We start from the raw sequence: 17,477 nt of genomic DNA, 5'->3' as shown, positions 1-17,477 counted from the left end.
TTCCCTCTATGTAATTACTTTCCCATCCTTGCCTCTGTCCTTTATACTCTTGGGCACCCCCTTACCTGCTTGGGGTCTGACAGTCCAGACCAGGCCACTGCCCTGCATGGTGTCTGCATTCACTCAGGCTGCAAGGACTTAGCGTAGGCCACCAGATGTAGACAGCTACCTCTTAACACCATTAGGCTCTCCCCCTTTTGCCAGTGCACTGTGTGTACTCAGTCTCTGATCCCTATGCCTGGTCCACTCTTGACTGCCCTCCTTTTCCCACTCAACCCACCACCCTGTGCTTTGGAGTTCTTTGCTTTGTGTATGTCTACCTTGGACTCCCCATTCTGAGTCACTTAGGTGTTCATTCTCTGTGGCCTTCCAGCACTCATGAGCCACCTCTCCTTCCAGTGGCATCTTTACCCCGTCCATCTTTATGGTTAAACTACTGACTCATTCAAGGGAAGGAGGGGGAAGAGAAAGGGACAGGGAATGGCTACCAAGAAGGGTTATGTTCTTTGTAAGAAAAGACAGCTTCTGAGTTACTGTATTTTATCAGATAAATAAATCCTAAGTGTCTGAAATGTCTGCGTTTTGTCTTTTGAACAGGTTATGAAGTTCATGGCATGGAAAAAATCCCAGAAGGACCAGCACTTATAATTTTTTATCATGGAGCAATTCCTATAGATTTTTACTACTTCATGGCTAAAATCTTTATCCACAAAGGCAGGACATGCCGAGTAGTAGCTGATCACTTTGTCTTTAAAATTCCAGGTAAACCTCACTGTAGATGGCCATGTGAAAGTGTTTATCAGGATTAAGTTACATGGTAGTCTGTCTTGGAGCACTTTAGTATCATTGGAGAAGCATTTCACATTTTTAAGGTACAAGCTCAGAGTTCTCATGAGGATATCTAATAATCCTATTTAGGTAGTATATCTAAAAGCTTGTGTGTGTGTTTGAGACAGGGACTTTCTATGTTGTTCAGGCTGGGCTCCAACTTCTGGCTTCAAGGGAGACTCCTATCCTCAGTCTTCCAAGTAGCTCGGACTGCCATTATACTTCACTTAAAGGCCAGTCCCAGGCCTTGGACTCAGGGCCTGAGCACTGTCCCTGGCTTCTTTTTACTCAAGGCTAGCACTCTGCCACTTGCGCCATAGAGCCCCTTCTGGCCGTTTTCTATATATGTGGTGCTGGGGAATCGAACCCAGGGCTTCATGCCACTAAGCCATATTCCCAGCCCCCAATCTTGAACTTTCCTTGCTTTTTGTCCCATTAAGGATTATAACCAAGTGTTTGCCTACACTAGACAAATCATCTACTAATGAACTACATTCTTAGCCCAAATCTCTAACTTAAAAATAAGTTACAATTTGTACAACAATGTATATTTTGATGTTGAAGGCCATTAAATGTTTTGTACGATAAGTTTTCAGAGATAATTGGGTTTTATAGTTTAATTTTACTGTTGCTAGAGTTCAAGAAATCAAAAGTAGGGAAAGGGATAGCCAGGGTATATTATATCTTTAACATACTACTATCTTTAACATAAGATAATTTATACTATGTTTCTTAGCATACATACATAATTTGCCTTGGGGGCAAGTTAATTTTCTTAAGAAAATTGAGGACTACACTATTGTAAGTCTGTCATGAAGATTTTGTACCTTTTAAAAACCATTAATTAGCAAAATGGTTTCAGACACAATAAAGTTTTTTTTTAATCCTTGAATGAAACTCCTTGAGATTAAATCTTTTTTTTTTCCTGTCACCAAATCACTAGAAACAAGTCAAGAAAGTTGATAGTATGTTCCGTGGAATAATAAAAGCAAAGCTGACCCATCAACCAGACAGACTCAAACCAAGCAGTGAATTAAGTTATGGCCTACGTCAGTGCTTTGCATAATCATGGTTAGTGCTTTGGATATTGTTGTGCTATGAAACTCCCATTTTTTCTTCATTATAAATTAAATTGGCTGTAAGATTTTCCTTTAAAAAGTATCATGGCCAGTTTATAATGGGTTTGGAAACCAAATAACAGAATAATATCAAAACGTGTTTTAATTTTACCATTCCAATATTATTTTGATTTCAGTTATTTTTAAATTGCATGTTTCCACATGTTTTGCAAACAATTTAAAAAAGGTTTAATATAAGCATTAACATCTTACTATGTTTTACATGGAAAAGCCTTCTTTTTTAAAATCATGGTAGGATTTGAATCTAGGATCTTGCATGTATTAGCAAAGTACTCTACCACTGAGCCTACATCGCCCGCCTGGAACAAGTTTTAATGTATAATTAAAATAATTAACCATTTTTCTATTATGGAACATTAGGTTGCTTCCTTTTTTCTACTTTTCAGAGCTTAACAAAAATGTGAATATTTTTGGCTTAAAAAAAAGCTCTCCTCTATGATCCTTGTGATATTTTGGCATTGCTTTCTAGAGGTAGGAATCATAAATCTTAGTTTAAAAGAGAAGATTTTATATTTTTTCTTATAATTTACAAAGTGTTCTTTTTTTGTTCATCTAGCCAAATTAATTTACAAAGTGTTCTTTTTTTGTTCATCTAGCTAAATTTGTGAGCTATTAGTATAATACAGAGTAAATGTTATTTAAATCTTAATTTTAATTATCTAACTTAAGCTCTTTAAATAAGTGAGAAGCTTGGTTAGTCCTGAGAGTTTTTAGCCCCTGTTTCTATATTCTCAATCTTAAGGAGGAATTTCAAATTTTCCAGTGTCAGCTTTTACTAATTACTGACAGGATTATGTCTTTTATTCATAAGTAGTTGTAATTTGAAAGGCTGTTTGGTGTTCAGACTTAGAATTAGCTGATCTTGAATTAAATATCCTCTTTACTAAAAACTCTTAATGATGTTTGCCAGTGTTACTAATTAAAAAATTACTGAGGCATTAGCATAATAACTTTCAATTTCAATATATTTGATTATAGTCTTGCCAGTTTTGGCATGACAAAACATGGATTCACATCGTCTCAAGTGATTTTTTTTTTTCCTTTTGTGGTCAATGTGAGATAGGCTTGCTGTTCCTGATGGAATTTCATCTCTGACTATCCTAAAAAGACACTTTAGAATGAGCTTGGCATGAGATGTAGTGCAAGAAGCTTGGACTGGCCATAACTAGCTGGGAATTTCTGCCTTACCACTTTCAGCTGTGTGATGTTGAACCTGTTAACTAATTGCCGAACCCAAGTTCCTCATCCATAAAATGGATTCTGTTTTGTTTGATTGTGAACTTTGATTAAAGAGTTCAGATTTGTACAATAGCCAGAGTTGTAGTTATCAGCAGGGAGTAATCAGTAGTAACAGGTCAGTACGATGAAGGTATTTCTTTGTAAGCAATATTACTCTTATGTTAACCCTCTGAAGTGTTGATTTTATGAAACCAAAGTCTACTGAGAAGTATGGAGAGTAGATCATATTGGCTGTAAAGACTTTCTTATAGAAGTGAACAAGGAGTATTCAGGTGTAACTTTGTGCTCATGTTTCTTACAGGGTTTAGTTTATTACTTGATGTATTTTGTGCTCTACACGGACCAAGAGAAAAATGTGTTGAAATTCTGAGGAGTGGGCACTTGTTAGCTATCTCACCAGGTGGAGTTCGGGAGGCCCTCATTAGTGATGAAACCTACAACATCATATGGGGCAACCGGAAAGGCTTTGCTCAGGTCGCAATTGATGCACAAGTGGTGAGTTGTGTCACAGAAGTTGCTCAAATAAAGTTGAGCTAGATTTAAAATAAATGCTTATGTGTACTGAGCCAAGGTAGATAAGAGCTTAGGTCATTTTGTTAGAAGACTTTAAAGATTATTATATAATACAATAAGGATTGAAAGAAAATCTTTATGCATGATAAGCAATCTTAAATTGATGTAGCACTTTTTTGTTGTTTTCTGTTTCCTTTTGGTAGTACTAGTGTTTGATTCTGGCTTGCTTGGCTGGCACTCTATCACTTGAGCTGTACCTCCAGATTCATCTTTTTCTTGGTTAATTGGAGATAAGACTTTTCTGCCCTTCCTGGTTTTGAACTGAGATCCTCCAGATTTTTTTTTTTTTTTGAGTTTTGACACACATGGTCTTGCTGTTGAACTCAGGCTGGCCTACAATTCATGATCTTTCTGCTTCCACCTCCTGAGTGCTAGGATTGCAGACTGCACTTCTTGTGTGGCTGGATGTTGTGTTTCTTAATAGTTCTTTCTTTTTTTTTTTTTTAAGAAGCCAGAAATAGTACGGATTTGTATTTTTTTCATCAGCTAAGATAAAGAAATAAAGATAAGATAAAGATAAGAAATAGACTGGTATAATTTAGATGATTAAAAAACATTTTTCCCAAATAAATTTGTAAGTAAAACTAATTGTGTGCCTGGTAATCCTTGTTAATTATTTTACTTTAATAGATGGGATAATTTGAATGTCATTTTGTTCTTTTCTGTTGCATTTGGAAAAAAGTGATTAGCTTTTTGGTCTCTATATTATACTTTATTCTAAGAAGTACATATCTTTTCCTTAGGACATTTTTCTCTTTGTTGCTGTTAAGTTTCATTTTAGATTGTTAGGAAAATAAATTGTAGTTTCCATGATAGATAGTTGCTTTTCCAAGCTTGATAGAGACTACTGCCAGTAACCTTCACCTTTTGTGTCTCCCTTGCTGCTGCATAAAGACCAATCTACACCCTTAACTTCACTGCCTGTCTTGCAAATAAGGACTTGTGATTCAAAAAGAAAAATTAGTGATTACTTCTTCTAACCAAATAATTATACCTGATGGAGGATGGATAGTTTTATGTCTTAATTGCGAAGTTTATAATAAAGTAAAATACATAGTGCTGTGTGTTCTGTGTAACCATAACTAGAAGTCATTTGTTGCTCTAGTGTTTTTTATAATATGATTCTAGTACAAGTGAAGGTACTTGCCTGTCTCTAAATAACATAAATATTTAAATAGTAGTGTCCTACAGTAGATTATAAAGTCCTTGAGGACAAGGATATTACTTTTATATTGCTAATGTTATATGGCTGAGGTAAAACATTTTACCAAAAAATCATAAACTCTGATGTAGAAAACAAAAACTTAGACTGTATGAATAATGTGGAATAGAAAAGATTATATGAAGTTTTACAAAAATAAGTGATAATCAATGTAATATATACTAAGGCAATAATAAAAACTAAAAACTGAATTAACCTGAAGATAGTTTTATATTTTGAAGATTAATTCCTCTTAAATTTGAGATAAAGAAGACAAAATAGATTTGAAATCACATAAATTTATAATTCTAACTCATCTTTTTAAAACAGCAGTTTTAAGCATCATTGCTTAGAAGAAAGACTGAAATAACATGAAGAGCACTTTTTTAATCCTTAAGGATTTTTTTTTTTTTTTTTTTTTTTTTTTTTTTTTTTGGCCAGTCCTGGGCCTTGGACTCAGGGCCTGAGCACTGTCCCTGGCTTCTTTTTGCTCAAGGCTAGCACTCTGCCACTTGAGCCACAGCGCCACTTCTGGCTGTTTTCTGTATATGTGGTGCTGGGGAATCGAACCCAGGGCCTCATGTATACGAGGCAGGCTCTCTTGCCACTAGGCCATATCCCCAGCCCCCCTTAAGGATTTTTTAAGCAGTTAAGACAATCTAGATAATTCAGTGAAGGTTTTTTATATAAAATTTCAGAAAATTTATGAATTATCTTTTCATAAGTTGAAAAACAAACAAAAATCTTCAATGCAGTAGATTTACAAAATGACATTCCAAGTTGGGTATCTGTGGTCAGCCCAACGTTGAAGCAGGTGATATATGTCATATTGCAGTGTGACAAATGAGGAGACTGAGGCACAGAGCAGGAGGGATGGAAGGAATCTGGCCATACACAAGGCAGCCACAGACAGCACTGCTCAGGACTCCAGGCCGCGGCGCTGCTGTCGGCTCTGACTACCTTCCGCAGTGAGTCTGCCGACAGCTGAGGTTGAGAAGCCTTCCAGATACGTGAAGGAAATATTTCTGTAATATATGACACACATGTCCCCAGAAAATTAAGTATCACCTGGAAAATCCCATCTTAAGCCTAACAAATTTATCATAAGCTATGAATAAAAACGTTAAGATTTGTTGAAGAATTAACTACATTTAAATGGTTACTACTGGGCTGAGAGTGTAATTCAGCCATAGAGCACTTTTTGGCATGGGGATAGGCCCTGGAGTCCACCCCCACATTGCAAATAAATAAACAAATAATAACATCCAAATTGTGACATACTAGCAGGAAGCAAGAGTGAGAAATTGAAGTGGTTAGTACAGTCTTCAAAATAGTTCAAGCCCCACAACCGACCAAAAAAAAGGCCGTGGTGTGTTTTCTTTCCTTTAGTCTTAAGTATTTTCCAAGGCTGAACAAGAAGCACTTTTAAAATACCAGCCAATTCAGGTATCTTAAACCTACAATTCACACTCATATACACAGGTGCAGTTTTATCTATTTTAAAACATTTAATTCAGTATATTTGTTTATATAATAAAATATTTTACCCAAATTTTAAAACCTGCTTCAATATTCAGTGGTATAATCTACTTATCTGATATCATAATATTATATTACATTATTGTATCTAATGTTTTTAATTATTAAAATTACTTAATCATTAATATTCATGAAAGTAAAAGTTATGAACCTGTACAAAGAATTCCTCAGTACATGTATTTTTCCTTTTCCCTTTAAAAATATGAGTCTTATACTTACTTTTTGTTGATATTGACCATTTTAGTTTCAATAGGCTCACAAAAAAGTGTTTCATTATATGACAGCTTACCCAAACCTATCATTTAAATTTATTTAAATTTCCCCTTAGGAGTTTTACCATCTAACTTTTATTCAGTAATCTACTAAACAGGAGCCCATTAAAGCCAATTTACCACATTCATTTAAAAAATTAATGATTATTGCAGTGTCTTATTTTTTAATTTCAAGGGTTTATATGGAGTACTAAGAAAACTGGTAAATGAAATGCTGTATCTTGCCACTGGAGGGTAGTGTTTCCTAAAGAATTACGTTTTTATAACTACATTTAGTATGACAAATTACACTACTTTAAGAATGCCTTTATTTTTAAAATGTTATTCTTACAATTTCAATCAAGGCCCTCAACAGTTTGCTTTACTGACTCATGGAGATTTTGTTTGGATTTATTTATTTACTTTTTAACTCAAATTCTTTTCTTTAGCCCATAATTCCTATGTTTACACAAAACATTCGAGAAGGATTTAGATCACTTGGAGGAACAAGTAAGTTCTGATTCATACGGTTTTTAGCTACTGTGTAGTATTTAAAATGTTTGAATTTTTGAGCCTTATAAGGAAAACTTTTGAGTTATTAACTTTAGATAATGGACATTATTTGAATGTTATTTTATATCAAATCTAAATCATAACTAGTTGTAAGCAATGGCAATTCTTAAATGTATTTTTGTTGAGAATATCATATGCATATGGAAGCTTATTTGTAATGAACTTAAAAATGTCATTATAAAACTACGAAACCACTACTTGTCATGAAAAATGACTATTTTGACGAGGCTTAGAAAAAAATGTGCACACTGCATTTTTAACTCAACTCTGAAAAATAGATGATCTACATATTGAACTAAGGTGCTATTGTTAGTTTTCTTAGGTTTATTTCTCTCATATCTTGTGTTTTCCTTCAGTGTTTTGAATTGTAGTATATTTACTTTGAAAGTTCCTTTCATTTAATTTTATTGCAAATTAAAAGGTAAACTTTTAATCTGGTTATTAGATTGACAACAATTGAACGTGATTTTTCTTTGCCCTATCTGTTTTCTTATTTTGAAGAGTTCAGTTTGTTGTACACCATTGTTTTTGTATTGTATTCAATCAATTATATTTTATATCCCTACCTCTACATTGTTAGGATTTCTATCCAAGTATAAGGCCTCTTTTTCAAGAGCTTGAAATTCCCATTGCTTTAAGTTTTAATTTTTCTGCTACTTCTCCCTAGATTTATCCTAGAAAGGCAGATTGATATGAAGTTTATGATGTGATATTTAGTTATATTTGGAAAGTATTTCTCATTTTTTCCAAATCTGTTTCTTTATATTGGCAAACCAGAAATTATTCCAGAAAATGTATTTGCTTAATTAATTAGTTCATTAAATTTTTTACTTTAAAGCTCAGAATCTCAAATATAGTGTGTGGGGATTTCTTTTTCTTTATTTAATTTCAGGAATGTGTAGTTTTTGTTTCCATATATAAGAGGTATTTTCAACTTTTAACACCATATAAAACTGTAGCCCATGGGGCTGGCCTTTTAGGGTTTATCAGATGCTGTTTTTGTGTTTTAAACTTAGTCCATCTGCTTATTTTACATTTTTACCACTTTCTTTTAATCCTTCTGTATTTCAAATTTGGTCTTTAGCTTTAGTAATTCTTTGCTTTGATACAGTGGTTGTTTTTCCTAATTTACCATAGTGCTTTGTAGTCTGTGCACAACCTGTGAATGCACTGTAGTCTCGTGTGTACACAAATCATCCTGCTCCCAGGGATGTTGTTTGTACCCATGAGTCACCTATTTCCCGGCTAGACTTGAGATTGAGCTGCCTGCTCTTGGTTGCAGGCTTTACCCTTTGATCTTCAGCACTTGTAACTGGTTTGTCTTTTCAAATTCCTTTGGTTTTTTGAATTCTCTTTCCCAGTTAGTAAACTTAACTTTTTTCATTTTTAGATTTACTACAAAAACCCATGAGTCTTAGGGGCCTGTGCGTTGTCTGTGTGTTATAGTGAATGAAAAATTGATCTTTTTTTGAAGGAAGTATTAATTGCCAAGAAAGCTTAAAATTACATATTTAGAGTATTTGATCAATAAAAATGATTTTGCTTCCTTTAAAACAGGGTTGTTTAGGTGGCTGTATGAAAAATTCCGCTATCCATTTGTACCAATGTATGGGGGTTTTCCAGTGAAGTTGCGAACCTATTTAGGGGATCCCATTCCATATGATCCAAAGGTCACAGCAGAAGAATTAGCTGAAAAGGTAAATCAGTTTTCTTTCTTAGTCTTAGGACAGAATTTTCTGTTGAGATCACCAGATATAAAATGGCTATTCCTCTATGTATCCTAGAAGTATGTTCTGTGTCAGGCTCCTCCACCAGTGGGGCTTTTGTCCTACAAAAGGCCTTGGGTTTGGTGACATTTTTTTGTTGTGATAAGAGGAGTTTGGGGACTGTGGTCCTACAGACTTTTAATGGCTGATGGTCAGTGATGGAGTTGTTAGGCTCCTTCGGGACATCTAGAGACATATTTTTCTATGTCTGGAAATGGGAACTTAAAATTAGGGAGAGAAGTCTGATTGATTACTTCTGAAGATCTACAGGCTTTGCTCTGCAGTAACTACTGAGCCTTTCCCAGGCAGGCTAGAGAGACAGAAGGACCAACGACAGACTGCAGGGGATGAAAGAAGGATAATTGCTAAAGTAAGGCAGCAAGTAAATTTGTGTGACAAGTCAGTGTGGAGATTTTTAAAAGCAAAATGATCAGTAATCGAGTTCTTGCAAAGAGATCAAAGAAAATGGAAAATTTAAAAATGCCATGCAGAAACCAGGCACAATGGCTTATACCTGTAATCCCAGATGATCAAGAAGCAGAGATTGGAAAGACCGCAGTTCAAGACGAGCCAAACAAAAAGTTAGCAAGACCTTACTTTGTAAGGTGGGTGTGATGCGCATGTCTGTAGTCCTAGCTGTGTGAGAGAATCACATCAGGCGAGGAAGTAGGAACTCACAGTGTGAGGCTAGCCCCAGGCAAAAATACGAGACTCTACTGGAAAAACAGTTAAACCAAAAAAGAGAGTATATAAATTCTTCCTTCCCCCAAGCCCTGGGCACCCCCTTTTCTACTTTTTGTTTCTTAGTACGTTAGATAACTTCATATGATTAAAATGATACAGATTTTTCTCTCTTTGTAATTAGCTCTTTTCATACATCACAGTGTCCTCAAGTTTTATCCATCTTGTAGCGTGTGACAGAATTTCATTTTTCTCTGAGACTGAATACTGGTCCCTTGTGTGTGTTTACTACATTTTTTGTACCTACTCACATCGGCTAATGGACACTTCAGTTGTTTCTACTTGGCTAGATTGTATAGCATACCACAATGAATAGGTGTGCAAATGGCTCTTGGAGAACCTGTTTGGATGGAGGTGCAGAACAGGATTGCTGGTTCTGTGGCGATCCCATTTGTGACTTTCCAGGAATCTCCATTTTGTTTTCCGTGGTGACAGTTGTCTTTATGTTCTTATCGTGGGAGAAGGAACCCTTATCAACATTTTTCTGTTTTGATTTTGTACATAGTGCCATCCAAATATGAGTGAGATGAAGTCTTATTGGGGTTTGGCATTGCACTTCAACTTATTTGAAAGATTTTATTTTATTTTTTAAATGTAATCTTCAAATGGGGTCACATTTATGTGTCTAGTGCATCTTTTTTTTTTTTTTTTTTTTGGCCAGTCCTGGGCCTTGGACTCAGGGCCTGAGCACTGTCCCTGGCTTCTTCCCGCTCAAGGCTAGCACTCTGCCACTTGAGCCACAGCGCCGCTTCTGGCCGTTTTCTGTATATGTGGTGCTGGGGAATCGAACCTAGGGCCTCGTGTATCCGAGGCAGGCACTCTTGCCGCTAGGCTATATCCCCAGCCCCTAGTGCATCTTGATCTTAGTTAGCCCTTCTGTCATTCTCCTTCACCCTCTCTACGCCTGCTCTCCTTTGAGGCCTAAAGTTGCTCACTTTCTTTTTCATACATGTGCACTGAGTACTGTGATTATATTTGTCTCTTGTTTTCTTTTTCATTCATCTAGCCTTTCCTACCAGTTTCCCATTCAGCTTGCTGGTACTCATTTTTTTTTTATGCTGTCTTAATTGTTCAAAGGATTTACCACATTGATTTTCACTCCTGCATATACTGTACATTAGGCAACTTGATTGTATATATAGGCATATGTCCCTGTGTATGTTTACATGAGAAGTTGTATTTTGGGTTTACATTTCACATATGAGAGAAAACATGCACCTTTATCTTTCTGGGTCTGATTTAACTTCACTCCGTAGAATTTTTTCCCAGATCCATATATTTCCTTGCAAATGACATAATTTCTTTCTTCTTAATGGCTGAGTAAAACTCCATTGAGAGGGTATGTGTGCATGTGTGTGAGACAATTTTTTTTAAACCATTTGTCTGTTGTAGGACACCTGGGCTGTTTCTATAACTGATTTGCCTAATTTTTGTTGAGTTATAGAATTTTATTCCATTTTTTAACCTTGTGTCAAATGTGTTTGATTCTGTAGGCTCCTTTTCACTTTTTTGATTGTTTTCTATGCTGTTGGGAAGCCTTGAATTTGAAGTAGTGCTACCAAAAAAAATCACTACTAAACTCCAGATGATGGAACTTTCCCCTACATTTTCTATTTGGTTCTATCTTTAGTGGTTTTAGACCTTAGTATTTTATCCTTTTAGATTCTTATAGTTACCTCTTTGGTCTGTTTGAGTTAATTTTTGTTTTGTAGCTTCAACATACTCACACCTTCTTTTGCTATCTGTTGGGTTTTCCCAGAGCCATTGCCAAAGAGCCTGTACTTTCCCATGGTGTGATCATGGAGCTCATATTGAAGATCATTTAGCCATATGACAGGAAGGTTTATTTCTGAGCTGTATTCCTTGCATTTATTTGTCTTTGTACCCATAGAGGACTGCTTTGAATTAACATCTGAAATTAAGAATCATGGTAGTATCACTGGTACCAGCTAGGACTTTTTTTCCATAGAAGATAACCTTATTTCTTTACATTATCTAGCTTAATTCTTACATCATCCCTATAGTGTAGACCTTACTAATTTTACACAAGAGAAAACTGAGTATTTAATCAGCATTACTGGATTATGCTGCAATAATGAACAACAACATCTCAGAGTAAACTTCATTTCTTTGTCAGGCTATGTTTTCTGGAGACTCAGCTGCAGCTTTGTCCTCCCCATGCCTTCATTGCTTTGAGACTCAGGCTGAAAAGGTAATACCATATGGCATGTTGCTGTCTACATGGCAGAGGAAAGGTCAGGAGTGCAACCTGGGAGTGGCTCTTGAAGCTTCTGTCTGAAGTGGCCCACTTACTCCCAGTGATATTTTGTTGATCAAAGCAGTCAACATGGCCATAGTAGATTACTTTAAGGCAGAATCTGCAATCCTCTCATGGGAATGGCCTGGTAGGGGAATGAATGATACACCCTGCCGTATCATGATTAGCAAGTTCAGTCCCTTAGGAAAGGATATGCAAGATGCATTGTACTCATAAGCTGATATGTTGAAACCTTTCTGTACAAGTACTTAAAGATATACATATATGTGTATGTACATATTTGTATATGTGAATGTATGTATATATGAGACATGCAAACTGGTTCTGGTAGCTCATGCCTGTAATGCTCTCTCAGGAGGCTGAGACCTGTGGCTTGCAGTTAGAAGCTGCCGGCCCATGTGGTCTGCGAGACTACATATCCAGTTAACTAGCAAAATGCCAGACTGGAGGTGTGGCTGCAGAGGCAGAGCCCTAGCCATGAGGAAGAAAGCTGAGTGATAGTGGGTGACCTTGAGTTCAAGCCCCCATACTAGCCTAAATTTAAAAACAAAATAAACCCCCAAAACATTCAGCAGTTATAACACGGTGTTAAAGGACGCTGTTCATGTAAAGCAGGTGACATGGAAAAACCTTCACAAGGCAATTCTCAAATGATTCTCATGGTTCACTAAATGTACTCACACATTATTTCTGTCTTGTGTCCTGAGAGTAAAACCCTGTGATGCTGGCTTTTTAGGGCTGAGTTCTTTCCTGAGAGCTTCGTGCATTGAGATGCGACATGGCTGAGATCTGGCACTAACACTCTGCTCCTACCATTGTTAATATACCATTGTTAATACCTGCTCCCTGAAAAACCTTTTTTCTTCTTTAGAATATAATTGAATTCAAATTTTCTCCTGCATATCTATTAAGATTTAAGTGGGTCAGAGCCAGTTAGGAACTCCCCTGTCCCCCAGATATTGCCTTACTTTTTAATGATCGAAATAGGAAGTAAGAGAAGTAAGGGAAAAATCCCAAACCCAAATCAACCATGGCCTAGACGCTTATGGATGTGCCACAGTCCCTGCTCTGCCACTAGTTAGCAGTGTCACGCTGGATAAATGAATGTGTAAGTTGACATTATTGCATAAAGTATGCTTGAAATCAAGAGTACTTGAAATTATCCTTTTTTGAAGGCATTTTCATCTCCCTTATTAGTAATAGGAGCACAAACTATAACATAGTGACCCTAGATTATCACAAATCCAAAAACATTAGCATGCAAATTAATATTTAAATATAGAAGTGAAAATTTACATAAAAATGGGTCAGAGATGGTTCAGTCATCTGGTTGTGGAAAAAAGTCATTTTCTAGACACCACCTAAAATGTTAATTAAAATATACTGTATTAAGGCAAAGATGGCAGGATTTCCTTAAAGATCTCTCAGTCTCTATTCTGCGCTCATTTTCTTAGTCTCTCTCTCTCTCTCTCTCTCTCTCTCTCTCTCTCTCTCTCTCTCTCTCTCTCTCTCTCTCTGTTTTCATCCATACTCTCACCTACATGAAGACACAGATGATTTGATTGTGCCTGTATTACTACGGTAGAGAGGATGGAAAGAAGGGGAGAGATTGAGGTTGAAGAGTAACGTCAGTGGTGGGCTGGTGTGAGTGAGAGGCCGGAAGTGTCGGGCTTTGGCTTCTAAGATTGCTGGGAGGGCCATTTGTGGACAGAGAGGGGCTCAGGAGAAGATCAATGTTAATTTAGTCTTAAATGAAGCATGTTGAGTGTGAGTTATCTTTTAAAAATATCCAAAGAAAATCATATTTAGCATACCAGTGTGAGGCTTGAGAAGACTGAAGATGAAAAACGAGGGGTGGTTGAAGCTGGGGCAATGGTTGAGATTCCTGAGCATTTGGGGAGTAACTCCATGCATGCTTTTGAGAGGATGGCTCTGCAGAAGGAGAGGGAACAGCCTGAGAGCCATCAGAAAATCAGGGGAGTGCCAGGGTCCAGAAGCGGGTAGGATTACAAGAAAGGGGGAATCAGTGCTGACCGGGAGGACAGGTAAAGGGAAGCCTGGTTTTGGGGTTTAGGGACAGAAGGTTTACTGGTAATATTTGCATGAACTGCATTTTCTTAATGCATAGCCCTGGTACTTCATCTACAAATCCTTCTTTCCTTCCTCAATTCATACTAAATCATCTGTAGTCTTGTTGGATATTTACTTGAGGCTTAATTTTAAAGCCTATATTGTCGACCTTTTGAACACAGACTTGAAAGTCCAGCTAAAAAGAATAATTTTCCCTCCCTTACACATTTGTTTCTCCACGGTCATTGTTCTTCATGCTCTTTTTGTGTCACTATTAAAATCTCACTCATCCTTTAAGACCCTGAACAAACAGTACAATTGTATGTCCTCCCATATTGCCATCTACTCAGTGTGCTCTCAAGTCTGAATTTCTTTGAGATGGCACATATGACAAATGATCTCAGACTGTAATCATTTTGAACTTAATTCTTCCTGTGAGTGCCTTGAGATGACAAACTTGTTTGACTCACATGATAGCTTTGATAGCATCTAACATTTCCTGAATAAATGAATGAAATTTTAGAAATATATAAACTTCACAGAATGCAACCTGTATGTCAATCACTGTACTAAGCACCTGGAGATGTCATTTCAAGCTTATTTAATCCTTTCACTAACTGTGTGAAGTACTTCTCATTTTTTTTTTTTTTTTTTTTTGGCCAGTTCTGGGCCTTGGACTCAGGGCCTGAGCACTGTCCCTGGCTTCTTCCCGCTCAAGGCTAGCACTCTGCCACTTGAGCCACAGTGCCGCTTCTGGCCATTTTCTGTATATGTGGTGCTGGGGAATCGAACCTAGGGCCTCGTGTATCCGAGGCAGGCACTCTTGCCACTAGGCTATATCCCCAGCCCCAGAAGTACTTCTCATTTTACAGATGTGAAAGCTGGTTTAGAGAGGCATATATTAAAAATACATGTTTGGGCTAGGCTTTATTTACTCAGGTTACTTTAAAAAAAAGACGTGTATATGACATACATGTACTATGCATATACATAAAAATTTCAAATAGCTCTGAACTGATTTGAAAGTAAAAATATTGTTGAATTTTGACATTAACCTAGTGGGAAGCAAAACACAGAGCTTTAGAAAATTTCTTAATCCAGAGAGAAGGCACATGCCTGTAATCCTAGCCCCTTTGAAGCTGGGCTTCATAGGAATACCCGGTCTCAAAGAGCAAGCAGGGGTGTCCAGATTTCTTGATGTATCCTGAGTGGCTTTTCCTTTGGTATGAATTTTTGCCTTTCCTGTTGAGCTTTGTGGAAATCAAGGTGATGACTGAAGTGCGCCAGCTCATTCTTGTCTCCTCACTTCTTGCTGTCGCCGTACCTGATGGGACTGCAGAGGGAAGGCTGTTATATAGTCTATGAGCTCATGTTATATAGTCCATGAGCAGCCAGGAAGAAGTGAATCCTTCCACTCAACTGCTAGAACATTTTCTACTTTTTTCTGAGATTTTTTTCCCCTCTACAGTGTATATTAGTGTTTGTGGTCTGCAAGGCAGTTTTGTACTCATTGTTGGTAAAATACTAAGAGGGATCTAAAGGAGCTCAGTGTAGACATAATCAAGTGGACAACTGTAATACAATAATATATAACTGTAATAAAAATATGCTGTGGTATGCTGAGAAGGAAACAGTTCATCCTGAGAGGAGACTACTTCTTAAAAGTAGGAGAACACAAACCTTTACAAGATGGCTGATCTATATTGAGTCCCAAAGAGATAATGGCTTTTCTTCTGTTTTCTTCATAGACCAAGAATGCTGTTCAAGCTTTGATTGATGAGCACCAAAGAATACCAGGAAATATTATGAGTGCATTGTTAGAACGTTTTCATAAAAAACAGAAGGTCAACTAGATGACTTAATACGTCTAAATTAGTATGTTTGCAACTATAGTACTGTCTTTTACCTTTTATAAGTCAGATACTTGGTATTTTTAAAAGATCATGTTAATAAGCATCTTTCTTAGATCTTGTTTATTTAAATTTATATTGTCAGTTGTGATTTTGTAATCAATTGTGTCAAATTTAATAAGCAACTCATTACATGCCTAATAATTCAGAAAATGATCATATTTTATTTGTAAATTCTTAGTATGGTAAACATTTTTATGTTCTTGAAGTCAAACATTTTTAATAACAACAGTTTAGACAGCAGTTTAGAGCAGTATTCCTGAATAATGCATCTAATTTCTGTGTTTGTTTGGCTGAACTAATTTAGAGAGAAGGTATATGTTAAGGTTTCACATAATTGCTTGATTAGGCTAGGTAAGATATGCTTTTATTTGTGCTTCAGTCCTTTTGTAACTTTGAACAAATCATGCAATGCTTTTTGTGCCTCAAAAGTTTAATTTTTAAAAACATGAAAATAATGTGGTAAAGAAAATTATTTTGAGTGGTTTATCTTGACTGTGATTGATAACTGTTGAACCAAAATTATAACTGAATTAGTTACACAATATCAAACTCTTTAGGAGTGTGTACATATATTTGTCCATTTTCAAATATGATGTCTGGTTGCCAAGCACAATGAAAAAGGTGTACTGTATTTATTCTTCAAAGTAAGTAAAAAGAAATTAAGAATAGTGTAATTTCCAATTGCTATTATTATTTTTTCCTTATTTTGTATGTGTGCCAGTACTAGGTCTTGAGTTCAGGGCCTAGGTGCTGTCACTTATCCTTAGTTTTTGTGCTCAGAGTCAATGCTTCCACTTCTGGCTGTTTTGAGGTTAATTGGAGGTAAGGCTCTCATGGACTTCCTTGCCTGCACTGGCTTCAAACTGAGATCCTCAGATCTCACCCTACTAAGTAGCTAGGATTACAGGCATGTGCTACCATCGCCTGGCATTGTGTCTATTATATTTTAACAAGAGCCTGTAAAACAGTCTAGAATGCACTGTCAGCTCTATAACATGACATTTAATAGTGTAATGTAGAAGTCCTGCCATGGTTTGTATTAGAGGCTCATTCTAGGCTCTGGAGAGCGGAACCAAGGAGAGCTCTGCTCTGTTCAGTGTCGTGGCTTATTTAGTTTGACTTTGCAGCTTGTTAGATGGTGTGTATTGCAGTAAAAATGTACTTGAATGATGAATTTACATGAACACAAAGTGCTCTGAAAATGAATGGCTTTTGGTTTGTTGCCTCCCTGAAAACTGATTTTAATAAGTATTTAAACAGAAAAGTATCTGAAATCATATGCCGCATCACCCTCCATTTTCTAGGTGTTAAGTGTTTGGGTTTTATGTAGGTTTTTGTATTATGAGTGTATATTTATGGTATGTAT

General features: G+C 36.4%; 1 protein-coding gene across 2 annotated transcripts in view; it reads left to right on the top strand.

Annotated features, from left to right (window-relative positions):
* Tmem68 (transmembrane protein 68) overlaps nucleotides 1-16,781 on the top strand; it is a 30,770-nt gene extending 13,989 nt beyond the window's left edge. For both annotated transcript variants that reach the window (XM_048358354.1, XM_048358353.1), the window contains exons 3-7: nucleotides 598-762; nucleotides 3,508-3,701; nucleotides 7,220-7,280; nucleotides 8,901-9,040; nucleotides 15,947-16,781. In XM_048358354.1, coding sequence (XP_048214311.1) covers nucleotides 598-762; nucleotides 3,508-3,701; nucleotides 7,220-7,280; nucleotides 8,901-9,040; nucleotides 15,947-16,051 — 665 coding nt within the window. In that variant the 3' untranslated portion in view covers nucleotides 16,052-16,781. The remainder of the gene's footprint in view (nucleotides 1-597; nucleotides 763-3,507; nucleotides 3,702-7,219; nucleotides 7,281-8,900; nucleotides 9,041-15,946) is intronic.
* Nucleotides 16,782-17,477: the final 696 nt, after the last annotated feature.

This window comes from Perognathus longimembris, chromosome 12 (assembly GCF_023159225.1).
Source record: "Perognathus longimembris pacificus isolate PPM17 chromosome 12, ASM2315922v1, whole genome shotgun sequence".
Taxonomy (NCBI): domain Eukaryota; kingdom Metazoa; phylum Chordata; class Mammalia; order Rodentia; family Heteromyidae; genus Perognathus; species Perognathus longimembris.
Note: the sequence above shows the minus strand (reverse complement) of the source record. Positions and strands in the feature narration are given on the sequence as shown.